This window comes from Rhipicephalus microplus, chromosome 7, assembly GCF_043290135.1.
Source record: "Rhipicephalus microplus isolate Deutch F79 chromosome 7, USDA_Rmic, whole genome shotgun sequence".
NCBI classification, from domain to species: Eukaryota; Metazoa; Arthropoda; class Arachnida; order Ixodida; family Ixodidae; genus Rhipicephalus; species Rhipicephalus microplus.
The window spans coordinates 68,326,902-68,353,980 of record NC_134706.1 but is presented as its reverse complement, the minus strand read 5'-3'; the positions used below and the strand labels follow the sequence as shown (position 1 = coordinate 68,353,980).

General features: G+C 46.3%; 1 protein-coding gene across 1 annotated transcript in view; it reads right to left on the bottom strand.

Annotated features, from left to right (window-relative positions):
* The window catches only part of LOC119183010 (uncharacterized), a 59,751-nt gene that overhangs the window by 12,790 nt on the left and 19,882 nt on the right, over positions 1 to 27,079 (bottom strand). The window contains exons 4-10 of the mRNA XM_075870027.1: positions 19,588 to 19,683; positions 17,321 to 17,416; positions 13,852 to 13,956; positions 7,620 to 7,730; positions 6,481 to 6,600; positions 4,334 to 4,456; positions 3,124 to 3,231 (exon numbers count right to left, since the gene is read on the bottom strand). Coding sequence (XP_075726142.1) covers positions 3,124 to 3,231; positions 4,334 to 4,456; positions 6,481 to 6,600; positions 7,620 to 7,730; positions 13,852 to 13,956; positions 17,321 to 17,416; positions 19,588 to 19,683 — 759 coding nt within the window. The remainder of the gene's footprint in view (positions 1 to 3,123; positions 3,232 to 4,333; positions 4,457 to 6,480; positions 6,601 to 7,619; positions 7,731 to 13,851; positions 13,957 to 17,320; positions 17,417 to 19,587; positions 19,684 to 27,079) is intronic.

Sequence of the window (27,079 nt, the reverse complement as noted above, 5' to 3'; positions counted from 1 at the left end):
TCCACTCTGCCGAGACAATCCCCTCGAACCAAGGTAACAGTGTACGGGGATGGGTTGGTCACAAAAATAGCAGGGTTGCCCTAGGTGATTTGCACGGTCGCGAAAGGTACTAGCAACCCTTTCCTTCGGCAAGCACGGTCGGATGGCGAAACGAGTGCAATTGTGTCGGAGAGTCCAGCGCAGTAGACAGATACACCCATCGTCGAGCTTGGAGGCACTATGGTATCGTCTTCCACGAGAATCTTGCTCAGTTTCGAGGGACTGTCTTCCAGCGTCAAATGCGAGAAGGGTGAGAGTTCAATTTTGGCTGCGGCACAATGGACGACGGCGTCGTTGCGGGAGAGAAAATCCCACCTCAGGATGACGTAATGAGAGCATGCAGGAATGATTATGAATTGGCCGACATACAGAACGTACTGAACGACAACGCGAGCTGTGCACGCTGCTGTAGCATGGACACGATGCGAACCGGCAGTACGCAGGGACAACCCAGAAATTGGCGTCGTCACGTTTCGAAGCAAGCGGGAAAAGTTTTCGTCCATAACGGATACTGCAGCTCCAGTGTAAATAAGAGCAGATGCATGAACACCGTCCACAAGCACGTCAATGACATTAGATGGGCGGCTCTGAGGGCTTTCTCAATGCGATAGCGTCGCAGCCCTTGCCTCGGGGACTGCGACGACTAGTTTTCCCGCTCGTGACCAGCTGAACTTGGTCGCATGGGGGACGGGGAACGACGTCGTGGAGGCGGTGACTTACGAGAAGATGAAGCTAGGCGAGTTGGCGGTGGCATAGATGGCGTTTTGTCGTGATAGCCTGATCTGGCCAGCAACAGGCGATGAGATATGGGGCGTCTGTACGCGAGTGCAATAACGTGCTACGAGGCTGGCGTAACCGCAGGCAAAGCAAGTGGGCCGGTTGTCGGGTGTGCGCCATCGGTTCGCCGGGGTAGGTCTTGTCCATGACGCAAGAGCCGATCAACGGAACGGTGGCTGGAAAGGCTGCATGGGGCGCTGGAGCTGAGTCTGAGAGGTCACGTCAACATACGTAGCCGGCATACCCGCTGCAAAGGATGGAGGTCGTGCGGCAGCTTCGGCGTTAGTCAGTGGGGCGGGCGCTTGAACGACTGGAGGCGGCCTGGCGACCACTTGGACATAACGTGGGGGCGCAAGCTGTTGTGGGTGGTACGCAGGCATGACCTCCGCTATTTCCTGCTCAATTGCTAGGCGGATGGGTGGAAGAATGGTAGTGGCCGATTGTTGAGCAGCCGGTGGGTGGGCAAAGGGCAGGAGAGGGAACGGCCGCGCGATTTCCTTACGTATGAAGGACTTGAGGTCTGCCAGCAGTGCCACCTGATCACAGCTCACCTCCAAGCCAGCAAGCCCTGCATCTCGTGGTGTGGAGCGACGGTTCATCGAACGCTGCCGGCGCAGCTCCTCGTAGCTCTGGCACAGCGTGATGACCTCAGCTACTGTGCCTGGGTTTTTGGCAAGCAGCATCGTGAAGGCATCATCGTCAATGCCCTTCATGACGTTCCGGATTTTGTCTGATTCGGACATGCTGTCGTCTGATTTCTCGCACAGGTCCAGGACATCTTCAATGTAACTGGTGAATGATTCACCGGCATGCTGAGCGCGTTCGCATAAGCGCTGCTCGGCTTGCAGCTTACGAACGGCAAGGCGGCCAAAAACGTTGCTGATAGCGGTCTTGAAATCGGACCAGGTTGTGAAATCGGATGAGGGGTTGTTATACCACATGCCGCCTACACCCGCGAGGTAGAAAACCAGGTTGCCGAGTTTACCTGCCTCGTCCCAATGATTGGGGACGCTGACGCGTTCGTACATGGCGAGCCAGTCCTCGACGTCGGTGCCATCCGCGCCGGTGAAGACAGGAGGGTCGCGGATGCGGGGGACACCGGGACATGGCATCGGCCCAGGAGGAAGCGTTTGCTGAGCGGCGTCTTGGTGCATGGTAGAAGGCACGGTACGGAATCTAAGCTCCAAGAGCATCGAATGCGAACCGAAGGTGTTTGAAGGGTACAGCACTCTCCACCAAATTGTTAAGGCGTTTATTAGCCGGCATACAGCGAGCATACAGAATGGCGACAGAAACGGCCAAGCATGGGCTCTCAGCGCGAGCGGCATCCTTTTTTGGTAGATCTACTAGAAGGCACCTGAGAGTTCGACCAATTTCAGTGTTTGGAAGCTTCTCTACAATATAATGTTATGCTGCTACTGTCATGTAAAAAAAGATTTCAACTACTGAGTTTTTGTAAAATATACTATTGGTATTATTATTACTAAATGACCCGAATGGCTTACCTTGTTTTGATGTGCATTTCGTGTTTAATTTCCAAGACTTATTGTTTTCCACAGTTTTTTTGCAATATACAGATGTTCAAAACTACTGACTCAACTGTATAAATATGGTCTTTATAAGATTGCAGATGCTGAACAACAAATTATATTTAAGAAAAAGAACGTTTAGCTACACAGCAATGTGTTGGGTCAGTAACCACTGTGCAAATCACTACGAGACTTTTCTGAAACACAGCCACGTTTCCCTGTGAGGAAAGAACCGGGCTGATTCCGAAATGTCAGCCTTACATGTGTTTCACGTTACTTTGCGTTTAAATTTTTTTCTCGGTTAACGTTCCCGAATGTTTACCGCCATGCAAAACGAAACAAACCGTAGATAGTGTTTCCGTTTGTATGCAGCTGATAAACTGCGAAACTATTTGCCGCACATTATATGATTTATATCATTCTTTTTAAAGTGAGCATGCTCATAGTGGCCTGTGTTGTTAACACTTTTACATCACATTGTTCAACTTGTAAACACTTTACAGATTTATTTTCGGGTACAGCAAAGGCCGTCAGTTCTTCGAAAATAACTTCGATGTTGATTTTATGTAATCATACCTACTTAAAAACAATATATTTTGCATTTCAGCATAAGGACTCTTAGCTATAACCCCTGAGAAGTTTATGTGGTAAGATTGATATGTATAAATGACATTGTTCTTGAAAATAGACAAGCAACAGTGACAAAGGCTGAAGAACCTTCATGTGTTAAAATTGGTAATTGGGAAGGTTGTTTTGTGCAAGCAGCTTAAATACGTACCTTCTGTTTTATTGCAGTAACAGTAGTTGTTTATGCACATGGAAGTTTTGAGCTTTCCATTTGGGAGTGCTTTCTTGCAGTAGACACGGCATATATCTTCTGTGCAGTCTAAAAAAACCCAAAATAAAAAGGTGAAGTTTGTACCAACACTTGTGTGCCGTTTCACTGAGTATTTTCTTTGTTTTTGACCGTTTAACACTATTACAGAGAAGTTACATGATGGCCAAAATCAGTTAAAAAAAAGGGTGACTTTGTGACTTTGCACCAGTGTGCACTTTCAAGTTATACGAGGAGGCATTTGCATTGTTCTCATGGCTTGCCGTAAGAATTTGGTTTCTTGGATGTTTTGTTTTATTTTACAATTGATATTGACAGAAGAAAAAATTATCACGAGTGAAACTGTGATAACTACAGACAGTTGCACAACTAGCGATTTCTTGCAGACGTTTACTGCAGCAGGAGGACCAAGAATTGTGGTAGTTAGTAGATGTAATATTTTAGCTTTGAACTTTTATTTTCTAGCAACTTTCCCCTTTCTTTCATTTGTGATATAAATGTAGCAGATTGTGATCGTTACGTATGGTCTTAGTGACTCAATCATTGCTTTGCTGTGTTGGAAAACATTGAGTGCTTGGAAAATCAGAGGATGAGCCTAACAAATGACGTCGAAGGATTTGAAAGAGTAAAAATTAGACACAAGGACCATCATTACTATGGTTCAGAAACGATTGCTACACCACGCTTACAGGAAAAATTTGTGCAGAAATTGATGACCAGGACACAGTTTTTGAGATGGCGGCAGAAACTACGGCTCAGTTTAGACACTTCGAAGGTATCCACTAAGCTCCTCCCGCCAGGCGGCGCCAGTGAATGTGCCACCGTAGCCGTAGTTCGTCAGCGATGCGGCATATGACACACTAATGCTTCACCTAACACGTTTTCTTAGTAACATAACAAACACGTGCTGCCGAGAGCTTTGGTTGTGGTCTAACGATGACCTTGGAACTTGAAACCACAAGTATGGCGACTTCCACGCTAGCACCTCTTGCGGATGACGTCACGTGAATACCTCCTATATGATGGCGTAAACTTACCGTAGATGTTAAAAATACAAATACACGACGCAAGTACATTCTGAGCATATCTGAGTGAGTCGAAAACCAAATTGACTGCTGCGAGTGCAAAACGAGATGCAAATCATTACTCTCACCGTCTTCGTACGAGCAGCGGCACATGTCGGCCTCGGGGCACGATGCCTTCAGGACTTTCTTGTTGGGTTCTGCAGCCTGGCAGGCCTTCGTGCAAGCCTTTTGTGTGCACGCACCTTTCTTTACTAGAAGGAGAGAAATAGCTAAGTGTAAACATATTTGGTTCTTGCTGAGTGAAATAATTGCACGTGCTGAGCTGGCACCAGTCACTGTGACATGGTGCCAGTTTAGAATTTATAGTCGGATACAACTATAGAAGTCAGCAACATTTCGACCTCAAAGGCGGATGCACACAAGCCCGTACCAAAGAGCGCACTCTCCTGGCTAAGGTCATGAGCCGGGTGGCTGGTGACCCCGCCTTCGGAGGACGCTGCCGAATCCAAGAGTGGGACTATTTTTTCAGTTGTTCAACCGAAGGGCGACCTGGTGTTCAAGCAGAACAACACGTTACCTTTCCAGTTAGACTGTAACAGGGACCACTTGCTTCCAGTTTTCTGGCAGTGGTCCCTGTTGGTGGCCAGTTGAGTTTTAATTAGGATTAGCTGCTTACTGTAACCACTTGCACCTGCATGGGGCCAACTGTTCCCAGGTGGCCCCCAGCTGTAACCAGTTGGCCTGCAGTAACCAGTTGATCCCACTGAATGCTAGAGTTGAAACTAGCTGGATTACCAGGCCCCACCGCGGTGGTCTAGTGGCGAAGGTACTCGGCTGCTGACCCGCAGGGCGCGGGTTCGAATCCCAGCTGCAGCGGCTGCATTTCCGATGGAGGCGGAAATGTTGTAGGCCCGTGTGCTCAGACTTGGGTGCACGTTAAAGAACCCCAGGTGGTCAAAATTTCCGGAGCCCTCCACTACGGCGTCTCTCATAATCATATAGTGGTTTGGGACGTTAAACCCCACATATCAATCAATCAAGCTGGATTACCAGCTACACATTTTCACCGGGGGCGTTAAAAATACCAGATGGTCAAAATTTCCGGAGCTCTCCACTACGGCATCCCGCATGATCACATTGTGATTTTGGGGCGTAAAAGCCCAGATATCCTAGTATCGCGACTTCTGCAAACTGATATGTGATTGCGAAACAATAATGTTGTTCTGATGTTTTTTTTCTTTTTTTGTTGTTGATGTTGAGAGTGTCACATTGTAGCTCTGTTTTGTTTAGCGGTGCACCTCGGTCCAGATTTCTCCTGCTCTTTCCAGTCATGTCTTGTGTATTATTAATAGTTTTTATCAGTGTAGGTCTGGCTTGGTACCAAACAAGTTGTTAAAAGTACCTGCTGTCACTTTGTTGATTGCGTAATTGTATATTTTTTGTTTTTATTTTGTTCCCGCTCATTGTTGCGGTTGTTTTGTGGACGTATTTGCGTATGTTCTCGCATTCCTTTATTTGTTCTGCCCGCTCCTGCCAAAGGCCTTTTTCAAAGGCTGGCAGTAAATCTGAAAATAAATCTGAAAATAAATATTATTGAGGTGTGTAGGGATAAGCGAAGCCAGTCTAGCGAATGAGCAGATGCGAACGAGGTGCACTCTACTCTTTAGGGTGAAGCTCAAGTGTCTTCCAAACTTTTAAATGCCGCGCATTTCTTAGACACACGTGGTCGTGGATCCGGCGGCGCCATCCACACCCCCACTGCACATGCTCATGTCGCGTGCCAACTGTTGCTCCACTCACCCTCTCTCTCCTCGCAAGGCCGATGCAAAAACGTCTGCTGGTACAAAAGAAAAACACGAACTTTTTACGCTGCGCAACCATTCACTGACCACCTCCCATATGTAGGCACTGCAACGTGCGTTTAGAATTCAGTCAAGGGCGTCTTGGCTTTCGCTTGACTTGACGCTTTGCTTGATGAAAGCAACAGTACCTTCAATCAGAAGTGGGGCACAACCCAACATCAGCGTCCCACCAGTCATTGGAGGCAGCGGTTATCTTTCATTCAATAAATAAGAACAATAAGGACGAAATGACAAGCATTGTCAAACCATACCTTATTGTGCAACATTCGTGTGATACCCCCACTACTCTGCGACGAATTTACTCGGGTTCTCCCCGTGGGAAGATCTACGCATGCAGCTTTTTTTTAGTAATTCGGGAGGACTGCGGGCTGTAAATTATGAGCCTCACATTACTCAGAGCTGTTAGTACGTACCTGGCGGGCGCGTTGGTGGCGCAACACAGTGGCACAAATTGTCCCTGCAGACCGCCTTTTTGGAGTCCGCATGTGGAACTGCCACCTTGCAGTAGTCCTGACATTTCGAGGGTAGACACTCTGAAACGGGATGAAGTGACGTTAGGATTGCCGCCTTTTCTTTTCTCTACATATGCCAGTGCGATGATGCATGGACTGATTACTTGTAGCGGGGACTCGCAGCTTGATATTATAACCGAATTAGGGACGTATAGTCAATACTAACTGAAAGTTATTCTTCCAGCTTCTTCCAGTTGTGCAGTTTTTATTCATGCAACCTCGTTACCGTTTTAATATTCCCAGCTGTTCGTTAGCTTACCTGGCAGAAGTCTTGAAAATATTGCGGCCAGACACCAAAGAACATTACAACAGCTGACTTGTATTTAACATTTAATTGATTTATTTAGGCTTAGGTTTACGAATAACAAACAGTGCTTGCGTCTTGAGTGCCATCTTATTTGCAAAAAAAAAGCAACAACCACGAGCTTAAAGTACCTTACGCATCTGGTTCCTCGGGTAACTTGCCTCGACAACTTGGCAGCTTTCATTTGTGCTTAACTCTAAAGTTGACTCCTCTAATTGACAGACTGATAAGACAAGTGCATGGTGAAGGCAGCCAAGTATACTAAGAATGCTTTTAAATGCTGGGTTCACCAACACCTGTTATCTATGGGTGAAACAGCGCCAACAGTAAAGTTCCTGTAAGCAGTTTTGTGAAATTGAAGTTGAATGCACAAGGCGTCTGGCTAGGCCCCTTGCTTTATGAACATTATGGCAGAACCGTGCAATATACGGGCACAGCGCTAACTATCAACCTGGTCGACTTCGGTGTTTTTCACTATGAACGGAATGAATTCCACATGCTGATGCTCATGATGCGAAGATTAGTTAGCAAAACTGTCAATTCTATAAATCCACGCTTTGTTTTTCATTTGTTAATACCCATTGTGCACGAAGTTTTCGAGTATAGTATATGAATTTTTTATAGTACAATTGTTCCTATTCACTACAGCGTATGTGTGGTGCAACTTAGTTAAACCTACATTGGGCTTTTATTTTTGCATTCTCGTGTAATCTACTATATCTTTGGATCTCCTTACCATCTTCGTATGAGCAGGCGCACATGTCGGATGCCTTGCATGAGACGTTGAGCACCTTTTTGTCGGGTTCAGCCTCCCGACAAGCTTTCCAGCAGGCATGTATCGGACACACTGCAAGAAGGTCATAAACTAGTCAGCAGTGCCACATGCTAGAGTGACTTGTGCTTTATTACATTTTGTCAAGAAGAACTGGCGTACTCAGGCTCCTAGCGAACGGCGATGTAGTTTCTCTGTGTTTCATTGAATTTATAATAATGAAGTGGCAGGGGTGGCAGTATTTGCATTTCGTTATTTGAGGAGTCTCTAAACAGCGCCTAGACAAATGCGTGCACATGGGTGTCGCTTCACTTATGGCCGAGCACCTTGTCTTCAAGATGTGAGGAGACTACCTCGTCTTGTCTCGGAATTTATGACAATGAGATGCGCATTTTATAGAGAACGCCTTCATCATACTAACTCATTGGGATCGGTAGTGGCGCCACTGTTTCTCGGCGCCGTTAGAAAGCATGCGTTTTTCTGGCTCTTCTTAACACAACCACTGTTATTTTAAATGCGAAATTTCGATCGCAGTCTCCTTTATACCCTTTGAAGGCTCTTTATGCTGTCTAAAATTTAATTGCCTCTGGATTTAATAAAAAGACGATGAGCACTTGGAGTGTGTTTGCAGCGTTCCTCAAACGACACGAAGGACTACAGAGAACACAAAAACAAGACAGCGCCTGTCTTATTTGCGTTCTTGAAACCCTATTGTCTGCTGTTTTGAGAACACTGTCAAGATGAAGCAACTCTGCCGTATAGAGGTATTGTACTTGATGCATATTATTATATTTTTCCATAGTGTGTGTCTGCGTTGACTGCACAATGCACATGCTGTGGTGGGGATAGAATTTCGTACGACGTCAGAAGAAAGAAATGACAGTAGGACATAATTCATCAAGCTTTAGAGCATCAAGACTTCTACTGGTGTGTAGTGCTCGTCCGCTTTGGTGCATTCGCTGGCAGTGCATTTTAAACGCGCTAAATCGGCCAGACATTTATTGAAGTGACAACGTGAAATTACAAGATGCCCTTCTCAGTTTGAGTGGGCTTTTAATGCCATAATAATGATAATAAAAAGAACGCACGGAATGATCTGTTGATAAGCCATTGTACTTTGCAAGATTGCGTGCCATTCGATATGCCAAACAGGCTTAGCTCCAGCTTCACATATGATCGAGCTACTAGTATCTGAGCCATGAGGATTTGAAGCAGCCAAAAGACAGAACACGGACGAGGAAAGCGGCACACACGACTGGCATGCAATACACACATACGCAATCCAGTCGTGTGTGCCACTCGTGTATACTGTCTTTTGACTAGTTCAAACCTTCAAAAATATGTTCACTGCCGTCCTTTGTGAAAGGGAACATGCGAGCGCGCGGCTCTTGCTGCTGCCCACAACAGCAAACGCCGATAGCTAAAAGAAAGCACGCCCGCTTTTGGCTGTACCTCCCGTAGTGAGGGAGCGTATAATTAATCTAGCAGTGCTTGACCAACGGCCATGACTCGCCATCTTGTTTGCCTATGGATGACGCCAAAATCGGACATGGTTTCTTCCTTGATGACTCTTTAGGCAGCCGCCGCAGAGTGCAGGCCATGGGCTCACGTGTTTCATTTCATGAAGGCACGTATGACATCGAACCAACCGACTCATTTCGCAACTTTACTGTTGTGTGGGTCATGTCTGCTCAGTCACATTCGACCGCATTCGGCTGGCCGAGGGGCTTGATTATATGAATAACTATTTAATTTAAATGTGAAACGCTAACAAGATGTCTGCAGCTGCAATCAACACGAAAGCCGCAGGAAGTGCGAAGCAGTCATACGCGTGCGCTTCGGCGACGCTGACGCTCACGGACAAGAGCGTGCTGGCGTTGCAAACGTGGAGCCTGCTCGACGTTTATGGCAGGAAAGAAAACTAATTGGTGCGTTTACACGTCCCGGAGTGCTACGTACGGCCCCGGACGCCGGCGCCGCATTCGTATTTCTCGGGGACCAACTGGAAGCTCCGCCCACTGACTTGTCCGGGATCGCTCGGACACATGTTCGTTTTTTGCGTGCCTGGCTGTTCTGTGACGTAGCCACTTATGAGCCGAGGCCTCCGCGGGTCACCGGCGAGTGGTCCGGGACTTGGTAAATCGATGAAGCTCAGTGTTTCAGTAATGCCCTCGTCCCCCTTCTTTCCATTCGCACCCTCACGTGACTCGTAACCCTCGCTTCCCTTTTTTCACCACATGTTATAATATTATCACGGGGTTGTGACGTGCACGAGGGTAGCAGGCTGGATGTTTAGATGAGAACTGTTTATTGGGCCGAACTTGTGGCTGATAAACGGAAAGTCAGATTACAGTAACACAGCGGCACTGATAACGACGAACATAGTCGGCTGACCAGCGTAAGCGCGTCGGCATTTATACACGTGCTGTCGAATAATCTAGCATTATCGCTGGCGGCCGCGTAAGTTCCAGAATAATCAGCAATGTTCTTGAAGTGGGCGTAATCTTAACAAAATGATCTGCTACATTCCTGAAGCTTCTCGAACGCTGCAGGCGTGGTTTTCGCTGAGAATCACTGACAGTGCAACGGGGCGATAACACAACTTACAAAGAAATGTGGTGTTGCCCCATGCCACCTAGATAATTCCAGGCCTGCTCACTGTTTTTGCCGCGGGCTCTGACGTCACTTCATTTAGACTGGTGTGCTTCGCTGCACAGACGTATATACGGCTCTCGTCGCTCGAGAGACTTGGATCGCCAAGCATGACGAACGTTTTCGTGGCGTGCTGGTGTGCCTGTTGGCGACTCGGGAAAATCGTATTTTCTGTGTCCGTTAGCTGCAACGTGGATGTGCGATGCGCTTTGTGCACTGGATATTCGAAATCTGTACGGCTGCGAATCCTAGCGGTTGGGCAATGCTGCGTGGCAAATTGTCGCAGCAAAGGGACCGCAGTTGTGAGTGTTCTCGTTTCCTAAGGGCAACCGAAGCACGAAATCGAAGAGTGTCGTTCGCCAATGTCACGCCGAAATCCGTTTTATTCGTGACCCGAAGGTACGTGCGTCCATACTACATATTTCTAAGTCGTTTCAATGGCACCATCTCCAGCATATTCCGTTCTTGATCTAAAGTAAAGGTGTCATGTTTGCTTTGGACTTGTTGGCGTTATGTCTGACAGTGAAGCAATAAACGCGCGTGGCGGTACATTTTAAGAACAGGCGTTTTTCCTTCAGGGTCGGTAAACATTTGGCTACAGGCGATTAGCGCAGCAGAATTCTTGTATTACGTCTGTTTACTTGGTTAGGAAAAAGGAAAGAGTGCTGTTGCATTACTTAGTGTATCGGTTTAGTGCATAGTATTTTCTTGCCGGTGTTCCAACCACTATATTGCGGTTTTATAATTTTGCGCCAGTTTTGCCATCACCTTAGTCTAAATTTTTTTCTTGAAATGTATATAGATATGTGCAGACACTTACGGTAAAGCGCCTTTTAAAGGGGTTAAAGCTCTACTTCCGGCTAGAATATTTAGGAACCACTACCAAATATACCGATAGAAGAACCGGCAGAGCAGTAGAAGTGCCCACGGGGGCTGCAAGGTTTAACCTAGACCCAGTACCAACATTTTTCCCAAACCTTAAGTTATATAAGCGACTTCGCACCACTGTGAGAGGGGCCAGAGAAAAAGAGGAAACGCCAATCCTTGTATCGGTCACAAGAGATGCTTGTGAAACGAAATATTTTGCTTTCTGTTGCAATGGTCATCGCCCTGATGTCGTGCTGAATAACATATAGTAGTGGCAGCAGGACAAACTCTCAATAACTACGGGTCTATGAAGACAGATGCTCGAAAGAGTACAAACGAAACGGCAGATACTCTGCAAATGTGTATACGAACAGTTTCTCTGCATGTTCTAGATAGTGTGTCTGCGTGTGTTTGTAACAAAATAAAGAATGAATAAGATATACCTTCAATATTTCGTCACTTTGGTGATCCAACAAAATTTGCTCTTATAGATCGAATACACGTTCGATAGCGCACATTTTTTTGGCTTTTTCTTATAAGAAATGGCTCCATCCCCAAACACCTTCAAGCGTAATGCAATACTCAAACCAGCGCCCCCCCCCCCCTTTCTTTTGTTGGCACAAAAGGCAGAATAAAGATGTTAAGCATGTAAAACTTGCCGCGAACGCTTTATCGTTTAACGGCAGACGATTGCAGCGATGGATTCCCCGCCTCCGTACGCGCGCTCGCTCGGCCAAAACAAGCGATGTCAAGGCGGCATTGAGCAGGCCTGAAAATATTTTCTAGGTGGCATTGCATTGCCCCCCCCCCCCCCCGAAAAAGCATCGTACCAATGCTTGTAACAAAACATGAGAAAAAATGCACAAACAATAAAGTAAATGAGTACAGTAATAAGTAAGTGCAAGTAATAAAGCACCATAATAGAGGAAGAACAACAAACAATACACTACTTAGGTTCGTTAACGAGCATGAAACGGCTGAGGCGCATGACATGAACGACTATAAACATACTGAAGCTTTCAAGTGAGCTGGTATGATCGTCTGCGAAACATTCAATATTTGAATGACGGTGTCTCCAACTTGTGCACCTGAATGTACACAGCCGCACGAGCTTTTTGAAACGCCTACACTCCTTAGAAAGATTGTGCGCAATACGGTGTTCTTACTAGTCTGAAATTTTATTGTATTTGAAACATTTAATATCGGAAGTGATGGTAATTCCGACGTGTGCACCTGAATGGACATAGCCGCACGAGGTTTTTGTAGAGCCTACAATCTTTGGAAGGAGCGTGTGCAACATGTTTTCATATTGATAAGCCGACAGTTACGATGCGCTTACGGGTTAATTTCCGGATGGACTTGCATGACGTTCTGATTGGGATTTACTCATTCTGAGTGCCTCATTTGGACCCATGAGCTGAAATCTGGTACGTCGCGAACTTGTGACAATAGGCTAAAAAGCTTATGAAATGTTCTATCAAACAATATTTTCAACAATGCATTTTTTTCTCGAAGCTATCAAGTAAACTTGCTTCTCTTTTTACTATTGTCTCCAAACATTCAGTACTTTGGAAATGTCTCCAATTTGTGCTCCTGAATGGACATAGGCGCACCTGCTTTTTTAAGCGCCTACACTCTTCACTTTTTGGAAGGACCGTGCGAGATAAATTTTTTATAGGCAGAAAATGGCGAAACGCTGATGGGCAAATTTGCAGATTGAATCAAATGACGTTATAACAAAGATTTACCCATCTTGAATGCGCCAGTTGGATCTATGATCTGAGTTTCGGCACGTTGCGAAATCATGACAATAGGTTGAAAGAGTTTACAGAGTGGTTGTTATTGCTTTCCTGCTCCCATCAAACGATGTTTTAATCACCAGAGTTGTCACTAATGAAGTTACAATAATGAGATTACCATTCAAATATTTCCCCGTCGTGAATATTGCAGTGAATTATTTCAAACAATAAACTTTAATGAAATTACTTGTCACTTATTTGCTTTTGCCTAAAATGCAGCATCTTTTTATTTCCCTCATTCCATAAAAACAGACCGTAAAAACACAGAAAAATTACGAAAACGTTAAGCTAATACAAATGTCAAACTCTTAGCGTTAGAAGTTGAATAAAGACTTATGCAATTTCATTGTTAATGTTCGGTAAATAAAGCATACATGACTTACTGCATGAATAATACCGTTTGTGAAATTCGAAGTAAACTAATTAGTTTGAAAATTAACACTACTGTCATTTCTTTCGGCCAGCTGTGGTCTGGTGTGTAGCGCAGCTTCAAAAAAGAAAGTTCTAGACTAGTAGTAGGCAACGTAATCACTTTTAGCAAAAATCTTGTATAATCTCTGCTAATAACTGTCATAAATGCTGTTGAACGCTAATCGGCTCCTATATATCATCTTACACGACAGTGTACAGTGTTTTATATGCAGCCTCATTCAACTGTCAGATGAACTTTTTTTTTAAAAGACAGAACATACTTCATCGCCTTGAGGTAAGTAATCTCGTCAAATGATTTTAATGGCTCGACGAGCGAATGAATTTACAAATAATTTTACGTATCATACCGCCTTTTGCTGGAAAGGTGGCCGTAGGCAGGTGATACTCTAAATTCTGTCAGTCACATTTATGATGATAAAAACTTTGAAGCTCAATTTTTTTCTCACCCAGGCACACTGGCTTGCCACCCACAAGCTTGCACGATTTTCCCTTCTTACTGCACGCTTCACTTTGCGCAGCACTGCATTTTGCGGGTTTCTTGCCTGCATGGCCTACAACAAAAACGTGAGGCGAAGTTGTGTTATTAAGTAAAAAAGCGCTTGCTATTACGCTAAACGAGTATGTAAACGTAACACAAGCGTCAAAGAAATTGACTTTGGAAATAACTTTGGCAGCGGTATGTACCATCGGCGTTAAACGAAATGCGAACAGCGGCAACCGTTAAGCCCTAACCACACGTCTGCCTTGCAGCGCGCACGTGTGGTGAGGGCTTCGTCCCTATGCGCGCCCACTCCCTGTGACGGCAGAGGGCGCGCTGCTACACTTAGCTTTGTGCTTATTCCGCCCATCTGAAGAGGCGCGCGCTAGCGTGTTGTGACGCGTACGTGTGGTTAGGGCTTTGGAAATGGTATAATGCGTGCCGTGCAGTCATCACTATTGGCTGGCGCACAGCTCTGCAGTTTGTCAGCGCTGCGCTTGTCCATGGTTATTTCCATGGCGATACCGTTTCAAATGTTGGCCGCTCATCGCGTTTCATTCTACGCCGATAGAACAGGTCGTACTTTACGGGCTACCGGCCATAAGTCGTGGCCTGCGTCTAAGCACGTTCGCTTAGTGCGAAACGTTTTAAATTAACTAGCATATTTAGTCGACGTGTACGGTCTTCACTAATGTCTGCCACTAGTCGGTGGCTCACAAATCCTATTCACAGTGTGAAGGTGGTGTTCAGAAAGGCTGGTGTACTATCAGCGTCAAATGAAACCCAAACATCGGCAAGCCTTTGCGATAGTGTAGTGCGTACCGTCCAGTTATCACCGTTGACAGGCGCGCGCACCCTGTTCGGCAGCTCTGCGCGAATATGCGCGCCTGTTCATGGTGATAAGTGGACGGCGCGCACTACACTATCGCAAAGGCTTGCCGATGTTTGGGTTTCATTTGACGCTGATAGTACAGCTTGGTTAGGCGAAAGCTTTAGATGCCTCATAAGACGCAGAAATTTAACTTCGCCGTCAACACGAGTGACGCGAAAAGGAATCGTCCCGTGATGACGCCACCGTATACGACTTCACAGCTTGACAAAATCTGTGACGCCACTGAGACGTCTCGTAAAGTGCGTAAGGTTTTCGGGAGAGGGAGGCGTAGGAGAACCAATACAATTGGGGATGATGATATGTGGGGTTTAGCGTCCCAAAACGACGATATATGGTTATGTGAGACGCCGTAGTGGAGGGGGCTCCGGTAATTTCGTCCACCTGGGGTTCTTTAACGTGCACCAAAATCTGAGCACACGGGCCTACAACATTTCCGCCTCCATGAAGCCGGCGCAGCCGGTATTTGATCCCGCGACCTGCGGGTCAACAGCCGAGTACCTTAGCCACTATACCAACGCGGCGGGGCACAGTACAATTGGTTCAGACGCAAAAGAAAATGACTTTTTCCTTGTAGTTGTCTTAGGCGAATACATAGGGAATAGTATGAACTTTTAATTTTCACTTTTAGCAGTTCTCTTCAAAGCCATAAAGCGGTCCTAATTGAGTTATTTCTATAATTTCAAACATCGTGCAAGAGTGGGCTAGTGAAAGGGAATGCCTTATAACTAACGCATCCATATATTGCAGAAAATTACGAGGTGGCATATCATGACGATAGAGTTTGAAAATACCAATAAAGCTGCCACCAAATACCCCAATAATTGCGGGATATGCAGTTGAAAAGGCCCCGCCACGGTGGTGTATTGGCTAAGGTACTCGGCTGCTGACCCACAGGTAGCAGGATTGATTGATATGTGGGGTTTAACGTCCCAAAACCACCATATGATTATGAGAGACGCCGTAGTGGAGGGCTCCGAAAATCTCGACCACCTGGGGTTCTTTAACCTGCACCCGAATCTGAGCACGCGGGCCTACAACATTTCCGCCTCCATCGGAAATGCAGCCACCGCAGCCGGGGTTCAAACCCGCGACCTGCAGGTCAGCAGCCGAGTACCTTAGCCACTAGACCACCGTGGCGGGGCAGCTCGCGGGATCGAATCCCGGCTGTGGCGGCTGCATTTCCGATGGAGGCGGAAATGTTGTAGGCCCGTGTGCTTAGATTTGGGCGCACGTTAAAGAACCCCATGTGGTCGACATTTCCGGAGCCCTCCACTACGGCGTTTCTCAAGTTCATATGGTGGTTTTGGGACGTTAAACCACACATACCAATCAATGGAGTTGAAAAGCTGGCTTTCCAGTCCGGAGGATTTTACCGACTATTGACGGCGTATACCCGTTCTTAAGAACGGTGCGTACAAGCAGTTTTGCGTGGTGCTGTCGTAGATCGCCGCGCTTTTGACTTTTGCTACATTTGCTGAGCGTAAGTCTGACTCTGTAGAGCTAAATATTTCACTTATTTTGGCAGTTATATTAACTATTCACGAGTAGAGCGTGGCATAAATTACTACATACACTGCAGCAATAAAGAAAAAGTAAATGACGTTTGCTGCTACGGTCTGGGAACGCACGCATAAGCATGCCTCCTTTGCACATTTCTTAAAGAGTATTTGTTTTTCACGACTCATGGAAAGGGGGGCAGTGGTAGTGCCACGTGTGTGACTTATCAGCACTTCTCTAGACTTAACCTTTTGGTTTTTGCTTCCTGGTTTCTATAGTTTCTTGCTTTGCCTGTGTATATATATAGGTGCGTCCCAATCTATATAATCAACTTCAGTTGGAAGACTGCGCTGTTTCCTCGTTCCCTCGCTCGTTTGTTGTCTGCTTTTGTGCTGCGCTACATTATGATTTACTTGTTTCAACTCGCCCAACAAGCAACGTTGCTGTTGCACATATGTTCAAGTTTGTAATATTGCTTTGCACGCATACTCTAGAAATCACAGACGTTCGAATTTGTGGCGAGGGAGGCCGGCAGGTGCTTTTCGCATATTGGTGTCGCTGCTAAAGGTAGCGGGCACAGGTGCTGCCTAAGTATTGCACAAGAAGAATTAGGCTGACATGCGCACACGAAAGCTGTTCTTGTATTAAAACTGAGTTGTAGTTGCTGGTATGATTGATTGATATGTGGGGTTTAACGTCCCAAAGCCACCATATGATTATGAGAGACGCCAGAGTGGAGGGCTCCGAAAGTTTCGACCACCTGGGGTTTTTCAAAATGCACCCAAATCTGAGCACACGGGCCTACAGCATTTACGCCTCCATCGGAAATGCAGCCGCCGCAGCCTGGATTCAAACCCACGACCTGCGGGTAAGCAGCCGAGTACCTTAGCCACTAGACTACCGCGGCGAGGCAGTCGCTGGTATAATGCTAACTGGGTGCTACCTTTCAAAATTGGGCCGTATAGTACATTTATAGGAACATTTCGGTTATTAAAATTCATAACTAGTGCGATCAAATTTCTGGACGTCTCCAATGATGTAGTCTTACCTGTGCACAGCGCTGCCCCTGTCGAAAAGTCGCATCTCTTTCCAAGTTGGTCGCAAACTCTTGTCTCTTCTTTATTGCACTTGGTTCGATTTTTGCCTGCCACGTAAGGGAAGGACGATATTGTAAAATTTATAGATACAATTGAAACACAAAAGACGGATTAGCACGCGCAATTAGTACGTGATAAAACTCGTTGCGTGAAGGTGGCTTCTGCGTGAAGCGTGTAATAGCTTTCACTTGCTAAACGGCTGAGAGCGAAAACATTGCAAGAAAAAAGAACTCCTTGGTTCGGCGTGCAGCGATTTGCGGGTACACAAGTACAAACGCTATTGCACTTCTTATTTGCCTAAAAAGACAAATGCAAAAATGTCTCCCAGTAGCAGTAGCCGGAGAACATTCTAGAAACATCTTCAGCTTGCAAAAATAGGAAGCAAAGTTTACGGCTTGCCTATTTTATTTAAGCATTCCGAGTTTCTCTCTTGGGGGCAGCAAGGGACACAACAATACGTCGGCATTGCGAATATCAGCCAATGCACTACGCGCCTCACGTCGATACGTCTTGTATCATCATCATCATCATCATCATCATGACTACGTCAACTGCAGGACAAAGGCATCTCCCATGTTTCGCCTTTGTATACGTCTATGTCTATGTACACGTTGTGGGAATCGAGAGCGCCCCACTACCAGGCGCTTCGTTCTCCAGCTGCCGCGCGCACGCCGACCGCGTAGCTCGGGCGCGTATAATCACCGGCATTCGCCAAGATGGCTGCCGGAGCGCAACTTGGTCTGGGCGAGTCAAGCTTCGGCTCTGTCCCGCGCTGGCATGTCCGGGCACGCTACGCTGCGCGGGCCTGGGTGGTAGTGGTTGTAAGGAAGAGGAAAATGCACCAAATTTCTGTCTGCCTATAGGCGACACGGCGCAATGCCTTATAGGGGTGGGGGTAGGAGGGATAAAAAGAATAGAAGGAAATAGGTGAAGAAATAGAAAGGCAAGCGATGGAAAATAGGAGATAGAAAAGTGGGGATCCGAAGCAGTCCAATGGCGGGGCACCACAATGCGAGAGCTGCACGGCGTCAGGAGACCGCGGAGGGCGAACCAGTCGGCGGAAGCTACGCTAGCATCAGAGATCGCGAGGGCACGACCGTCCAGCTTGAAATCCTCCGAGGGCCTACAATGGTTGGTTAGTGGTTCGTAAGGAAGAAAAAGAAGGCACCTAATTTCTGTCTGCCTATAGGCGACACGGCGCAGTGCCTTGTAGGGGTGGGGGTAAGGAGGGACAAAAAGAATAGAAGGAAATAGATTAAGAAATAAAAAGGCAAGCGATGGAAAATTGAAGGAGATAGGAAAGTGGGGATCCGGTCGAAGCAGTCCATGGGCTGGGCACCACAATGCGAGAGCTGCATGGCGTCAGGAGACCGCGGAGGGCGAACCAGTCGGCGGAAGCTACGCTAGCATCGGAGATCGCGAGGGCACGACCGTCCAGCTTGAAATCCTCCGAGGGCCTACAATGGTTGGTTAGTGGTTCGTAAGGAAGAAAAAGAAGGCACCTAATTTCTGTCTGCCTATAGGCGACACGGCGCAGTGCCTTGTAGGGGTGGGGGTAAGGAGGAATAAAAAGAATATAAGGAAATAGATGAAGAAATAGAGGCAAGCGAGGGAAAATAGGAGATAGGAAAGTGGGGATCCGGTCCAAGCAGTTCAAGGGCGGGGCACCACAATGCGCGAGCTGCACGGTGTCAGGAGACCGTGGAGGGCGAACCAGTCGGCGGGAGCTACGCTGGCGTCGGATGAGGCGCGCGTGACATCCTCCCCTCCTGCGATCTATGTTGCGCCTGACGATTCGTTCGTTGCGGCAGATGCTCTCAGTCCTCGACGAGGGGTTGACGCGCTGCTTGGAAGGCGGCTTCTCGTTCGTGCGTTTGACTTCGCCCCTTGTGTGGGAGTCATCGCGCCCTAGGCAAGCGTACTTGCTCGGTCTTGCGGAGTTCCCTATACGGCCTGCAAGCCCGTGAGTGTCGCACTGTGCTGCACCTTGGGTTAATAAACCAAATATTAGGAACGATTCAACTGTAACGAACTCGACAGGCTTTTACCATGATAAAAATTCAAAAGCCCCTACCACACGTACGCGTTACAACGCACCAGCGCGTGGCGTGAAAACTCGTTCCTCAGCCATAGGCGCAAAAGAAAACCACGAACAGCCATCAACTCATATTTCATGCTCTCTTGTAACCTGCACCAAAATAATTGCGTGACGTCTTACCCACACACATTGCCTTTTCATCGACAAACTTGCATCCTTTTCCTATTTTGGCGCACTCTCTTTCCTCGCGAGTGTTGCATTTGGTCCGCTTGTGGCCTGCCAAAGGAAGCAAGCAGGAGCATCAGTAAACCTGTAATGTTCACTTGAAGGGGAACAGATGGCAAACTTCTGTTTAGTTTGGAAGCAAATGACACTAGAAGAGGGACACCATCCAGCGTATTCAGTTTAAAGTATGATAACTTCTTACTTTACAATGAGAAATATCCGCTGTATCACATTGAATGCATCAAATTTAAGGCCTCTGAATAGGCAGTGATCTTGTCAAAGCTTCGTCGAAAAGGAGTTAGTGCATATTTCAAGTATGGGGATTGAAGTTACACTAAATGAACTGACAAACTTGGTGTAACTAATTATTTTTGAATAAACTAATTAACCCATGTCTGAAAAAATTCACAATTTTTAAGGTTCACTGTATAACACCGAACATTGTTTAATTAATATATAATTATTAAAATATCCTTGATCCTTGTACTGGGAATGCACCATAGCCAACGTTTCGGCAAGTAGACTCGTCTTCATCAAGATAGAAACTGTCTTGACAAAACATGTCCTCTTGTCGAAATGTTTCATACACTGCATCAGCTTGTTGAAAAAGATGACATCTTCACGCATGCAGTGAATGCCTTCTCATAAGTAGTACAAATGGATGGCGAAACTTGCTCTTATTCAACTGGAATCAAGCACTCAATTTGCCAAAAGGTTTGTACATTAGATATATTTTCATTTCATATGTACGCGTCATGTTGCAGAAGAATTGTTACATAATTTGAAGGTAGGTTTGTCTAGTTGTAAAATGCATAGTTCGACAGAATAATAGACTTGCTCGGACTCTGACTCACGCAATTTTTCTCCAACCAAACTCGCTCGGACTCAGACTCACTAGAGTATGACTTAACCGGGCTCACTCGAGATCAGACTCGCAAAACTTTTTTCTCAAGTAGACTCACTCGGACTCAAACTCACGCCTAAATCTGAGTCTCGACTCATGAGTGAGTTTGCCGACGTGTGGCAATGTGACAGCTTTTTATACAACCGAGTATAGAAACATGCACCCGGAAAGTGGTACCATAAATGGGTTCTGCGTTTTTGAGCTTGTATATCGCACCGGTCTTCATGTACGTGAATCGTAAATGACAAATAAATGTTGAAGTATACGCAACATGAAAACTTGGCGTCTCAGAAACTAGATGACGGAACTTGATTTTAGAAAAAAAAATAACTTCGTCCTACTGGTTCCAGATCCCGAAAAAAGCGCAGAGCAGGGCAGCCTTTGTTTCTTTCTCTGCGGTTTCATCTTGTTTTTCTCGTATCTTTATTTCTTGTTCTCTTTTCCAGCGTCTTTGTGCTTTTTTTCTCGTTATTTTCCCTAATTTTGATTTTTCAGCTGTTTTTCATTTCCTTTTTCTCTTTCTCTTTCTATTTTACGCTGGCTTCCTCTTTAGATTTTTACACATGGCTTGTGTTGTCGTATACCCTCGCTCTGGCACCGCCCCTGCGGCCGCGTCGCTACGCCACAGGCGTACCAACGCGTGGCGAGCGTACTAGACCACAGATGATTAAAATTGACGAGAACTTTGAGCGCGAGAAACACACATTCACAAGACGACAGGGCATGACCAGCGCTATTTTCATCTAACTTTATTTGACACTTTATATAACTTTAATTTAGGCATATAACTTTATTATCTTAATTTCATAACTTTAGCCCCTTCTTTTAATAAAGTTCAGTAATTTTCTGTATGCTTTCCTCCTGGTTTCGCATTGCTGGTTTACATCATTAGGACTGTAATTTAAAAAATGAACATTATGAAAATTGATGATGTATATATGTATGTATGTATGTATGTATGTATGTATGTATGTATGTATGTATGTATGTATGTATGTATGTATGTATGTATGTATGTATGTATGTATGTATGTATGTATGTATGTATGTATGTATGTATGTATGTATGTATGTATGTATGTATGTATGTATGTATGTATGTATGTATGTATGTATGTATGTATGTATGTATGTATGTATGTATGTATGTATGTATGTATGTATGTATGTATGTATGTATGTATGTATGTATGTATGTATGTATGTATGTATGTATGTATGTATGTATGTATGTATGTATGTATGTATGTATGTATGTATGTATGTATGTATGTATGCGCGGCACCGGGATTTGAATCACGGACCTCTTGAATTCGCCTCGCATGCAAGAGGTCCGTGATTCAAATCCCGGTGCCGCGCAGTTCCCAACCGGATTAAAAAAAATCCGCGTGTTGATGGAACTGCATTAGGAGGCCTGGGGTGCCGCATCACTGGTAACAACCACCGGAAACGCACTCGCTCACCAGAGAAGGATCGGCCACCCTGGTGCAGTATCTGGCCACTACCTCCGACATGCATACGTCAAATAACTCACGGCCCTCAGTCCCCAGCAGCTGCGAAGCAACTGACCACGGCGGCTGTCAGATCTGGAACGCAGCAGAGGGTGCTAAGAATCTCTGGATCCGGACAGGCCGCCATTCGAACCTGAACTTGGCAACGTTTAACGCTAGAACATTATCTAATGAGGGAAGTCTAGCTGTACTATTCGAGGAGCTAGAGGGTGTTAAATGGGATATAATAGGGCTCAGTGAGGTTAGGAGGACAGATGAGGCCTATACGGTGCTGCAGAATGGGCACGTCCTTTGCTATCGGGGCTTGGGAGACAGAAGAGAACTGGGAGTGGGGTTCCTAATTCACAGAAACATAGCTGGCAACATAGAGGAATACTATAGCATTAATGAAAGGGTGGTAGGTATTGTAATAAACTGATTAAAAGATACAAGATGAAGGTAGTACAGGTCTACGCGCCTACATCCAGCCATGATGACGCTTCAGTTGAAAGCTTCTACGAAGACGTGGAATCGGCAATGAGTAAGGTAAAAACAGTATACTATAGTGATGGGCGACTTTAATGCAAAAGTAGGAAAGAAGCAGGCTGGAGATCAAGCAGTAGGAGATTATGGCATCGGTACTAGAAACGCCAGAGGAGAGCTACTAGTAGAATTCGCAGAACGCAATAATTTACGAATTTTGAATACCTTCTACCGAAAACGAGAAAACCGCAAGTGAAGTTGGAGGAGCCCTAATGGCGAAAATAAGAACGAAATAGACTTTATAATGAGTGCACACCCAGGAATAATGGAGGATGTGGAAGTGGTTGGCAAGGTACGATGCAGTGACCATAGAATGGTACGGTCTCGAATGCGCCTAGACTTGAAGAAGGAACGACAGAAACTGATACGCAAGGAGCCAATCAATGAGCTAGCCATGAGAGGGAATGTACAGGAATTCAGAGTGTCGCTGCAGAACAGGTACTCGGCTCTTAATGAGGAAACCAACCTTAGCGTAGATACAATGAATAATAATCTGACAAGTATCATACAGAGTGTGCAGTGGAAGTTGGAGGCAGGGTAGTTAGACAGGACACTGGCAAGCTTTCCCAGGAAACGAAGAACCTAATTAAGAAGCGTCAAATCACGAAGTGTCAAGCACAACAGACAAAATAGAACTGACAGAGCTTTCGAAGTTGATTAATAGACGTAAGGTATGCGATGTAAGAAGGTATAACATGGAGAGAATCGAACACGCTCTGAAAAACGGAGGAATCGCCAAAGCAGTGAAGAGGAAACTTGGGATAGGGGGAAGTCGGATGTATGCACTAAGGGACAAAGAAGGCAAAATATCTATCAATATGGATAAGATAGTTAAAATAGCGGAGGAGTTTTACAGAGATCTGTACAGTAGCCGAGACAACCACGACCTTAATACTATAAGAAATAGCAGTAACCCAGATGACACCCGACCAGTAATGATAGAAAAAGTCAGAAAAGCTTTGGAGAGCATGCAAAGAGGCAAAGCTGCTGGTGACGATCAGGTAACATCAGATCTGCTGAAAGATGGAGGACAGATTGAGTTAGAAAAACTAGCCACCCTGTTTACGAGGTGTCTCCTGACGGGAAGAGTACCAGAGTCTTGGAAGAACGCTAACATCATCTTAATACATAAGAAAGGAGATGACAAGAATTACAGGCCGATCAGCTTGCTCTCTGTAGTATACAAGATATTTACAAAGGTAATCGCTAACAGGGTAAAGAAAACATTAGAATTCAATCAACCAAAGGAACAAGCAGAATTTCGAACAGGCTACTCAACAATTGACCACATCCATACTATCAATCAGGTAATAGAAAAATGCTAAGAGTATAACCAACCACTATACATAGCCTTCATAGATTACGAGGAGGCATTTGATTCAGTAGAAATATCAGCCGTTATGCAGACACTGCGGAATCAGGGCGTAGATGAAGTATATATAAACATTCTGGAAGAGATCTACAGGGGATCAACTGCTACCGTAGTGCTTCATAAAGAAAGCAACAGAATACCAATCAAGAAGGGTGTAAGGCAAGGGGACACAATCTCCCCAATGCTATTTACCACGTGCTTACAGGAAGTTTTCAGAAGCCTAGAATGGGAACAGTTAGGGATAAGAGTTAATGGAGAATACCTTAGTAACCTGCGCTTCGCCGATGACATTGCATTGCTGAGTAACTCAGGGGACGAATTGCAACTCATGATTGAGTTAGACAAGGAGAGCAGAAAGGTGGGTCTTAAAATTAATCTTCAGAAAACGAGAGTAATATACAACAACCTCGGAAAGGAGCAGCGCTTCGAGATAAGTAATAGTGCACTTGAAGTTGTAAAAGACCATGTCTACTTAGGGCAGGTATTAACCGCAGAGCCGAACCACGAGATTGAAGTAACTAGAAGAATAAGTATGAGGTGGAGCACATTCGTTAAGCACTCCCAAATTATGACAGGTAGATTGCCACTATCCCTCAAGAGGAAGGTGTATAACAGCTGTATCTTGCCGGTACTTAGCTACAGAGGAGAAACCTGGAGACTTACAAAGAGGGTTCAGCTTAAATTGAGGACGACGCAGCGAGCAGTGGAAAGAAAAATGGTAGGTGTAACCTTGAGAGACAAGAAGAGAGCAGAGTGGATTAGGAGACAAACGGGGGTTAAGGATATCATAGTTGAAATAAAGAAGAGGAAATGGACATGGGCCGGGCATGTAGTGCGTAGACAGGATAACCGCTGGTCATTAAGGGTAACTAACTGGATTCCCAGAGAATGGAAGCAGCTTAGGGGGAGACAGAAGGTTAGGTGGGCAGAGGAGATTAAGAAGTTTGCGGGTATAAATTGGCAGCAGTAAGCACAGGACCGGGTTAACTGGCGGAACATGAAAGAGGCCTTTGTCCTGCAGTGGACGTAGTCAGGCTGATGATGACGATGATGATGATGATGATGATGTGTTGTCGTGTTTCCATAGCCACAGTAGCAATGGCCGCACTTCATATCATCATAAAGGCTTTCGAAGAACAAGATACAAGAGACACGAGTACACGTTCAGTGCTTCAGTCAGCTGTGATATGTAGGTTTGTCTGTGCTACACCAAGAGATAACGACATCATACGACATTGTGGCCCCCTAAAAAGTGCCGCAGTTAAACAAATTGGCAGATCCTACGTAGAGTGGGAATCGATGATATGCGAAGCACGAATAAAAAAGATTGATATGTCACTTTAAAATCAGAACAACGTTACGAGGTGAAGGTAAGTGATGCTATACACGACTGACGAGTCACGATTATCATGTTTCGATGCGTCGTTTACCTTCTTAATCTATTCACGTCACGTGATACCAAGTTTAGTATATATAAAGTTAGCGAAACGGCCGTGAGCACGCTATGAGCGTCGTATGTTTTCATGTTCCTACGTAACACGCGTGTCAGGATTATCAAGTTTGCACCAGTCATATATTTTCATTCAACAATGTCACGTAACACCCAGTTTGGTATATGTGAAGCTAGCGAAACGGCCGTGAGCGCATCATGAAGGCACCAAATACTCCGATGTAGTGCTGGTGGTGGTGGTAAAAAACATTTATTTCAGAAAAAGTCTACTAGAGAGTGCCGACGTGGCCCATCGGCGTGCTAGAGTGGCAAGACCCTATTCCGGGACGCCAGTGGAGCTGGAAGCTGCCCGTGCGCGCTCCACTAAGGAGCGTTGTGCAGCCAAGGTAGAGCAGCCGAGCAGGTGCTCCTCCCAAGCCTCTCTAGTTGGGATAGGAAAAGGGGATGAGGAAGGGACGGGATTAACGGGGCACGATGCTTCGACGTGATATGTGTCGGCGAGGACATGACAGGTCGAGCAGGTGCAATTGATTTCCGGCGAAAAGTGCCTGGCGACCACCGGACTGATAAAGGTGTTCGTCTGCAGGCGGCGTAGCAGTCGTTCGTCCGCTTTCTCCAAACCGCGTGCGGGGTCCGGGTAGAGGCGGCGCGAAGCCCGGTAATAAGGCAAAATTTCGCGAAAGCGCGTCAGGTTGGTAATGCCAGATTCCGTCTCGGGACATGGAGGGGCAACGACCCGTACAGGAGAAGCGCAGGCAACGGCATTTGCCGCCTCGTTGCCGGGCAGGCCCGAAGGGCCTGATGTCCAGACTATACGAATGGGATGAGGGTTAAAGCGCCAAGAGGCTGCCTGTAGTAGGCTAGCCGCCAGCGGGGCAATGGAACCCTGAAGGTACTGAGAACAGGCCGAGCGCGAGTCCGTCAGGATGGTGCGTGAGGCAGGGTGAGAGGCGGCCAAAGCTATGGCAACCTCTTCAGCGTGCGTTACTGTGTCTGCTCGAAAGGAGAGGCCATCGACGTGTTTGCCCTCTGTAATCACGGCAGCCGTGAAGTGACCCGAGGGGGAGGGACCCGAGACGTTCACGTAGGAAACACCAGGACGATCGGAGTGTCGCGTATGAAGGGCCGCAGCGCGTGCTAGTCTACGGCCAGGATGGAGGTCGGGGATCATATTACGGGGTAGAGGTTCCACCCATAGCTTTTGATGCCAGAGCTCTGGTACCGGCTGCAGAGGTTCTTGGTCAGATATCGGGTTAAGGCCAAGTCTGTGTAGAAGACGGCGCCCTGAAGGCGTCCGCGACAGTCGATTGATTTGGTTAACGCGATGAGCTTCGCGCATCTCTGCAAAGGTGTTGTGTACCCCCAGAGCCGTGAATCGGCTGTTGGAAGTTGCAATAGGTAGGTCCAGAGCGCGTTTGTATACTGAACGAAGAAGGACGTCCAGCTGGTGCTCGTGTCGACGACGCAGGCGAAGGTAAGGCAAGGCGTAGAGGACGCGACTGGTCACAAACGCGTGGGCCAATCGGAGGGACTGAGACCCACGGAGGCCACCGCGCTTGGTAGAAACTCGCCGTATCATGCGGCTCACCTGTTCGCTGGTGCGTCTGAGGCCTGCTATTGTGCCCTTTGGATCCAAGGACGATGTGAGGTGAAGGCCAAGAACCCGAATATTTTGCACTGACGCGACG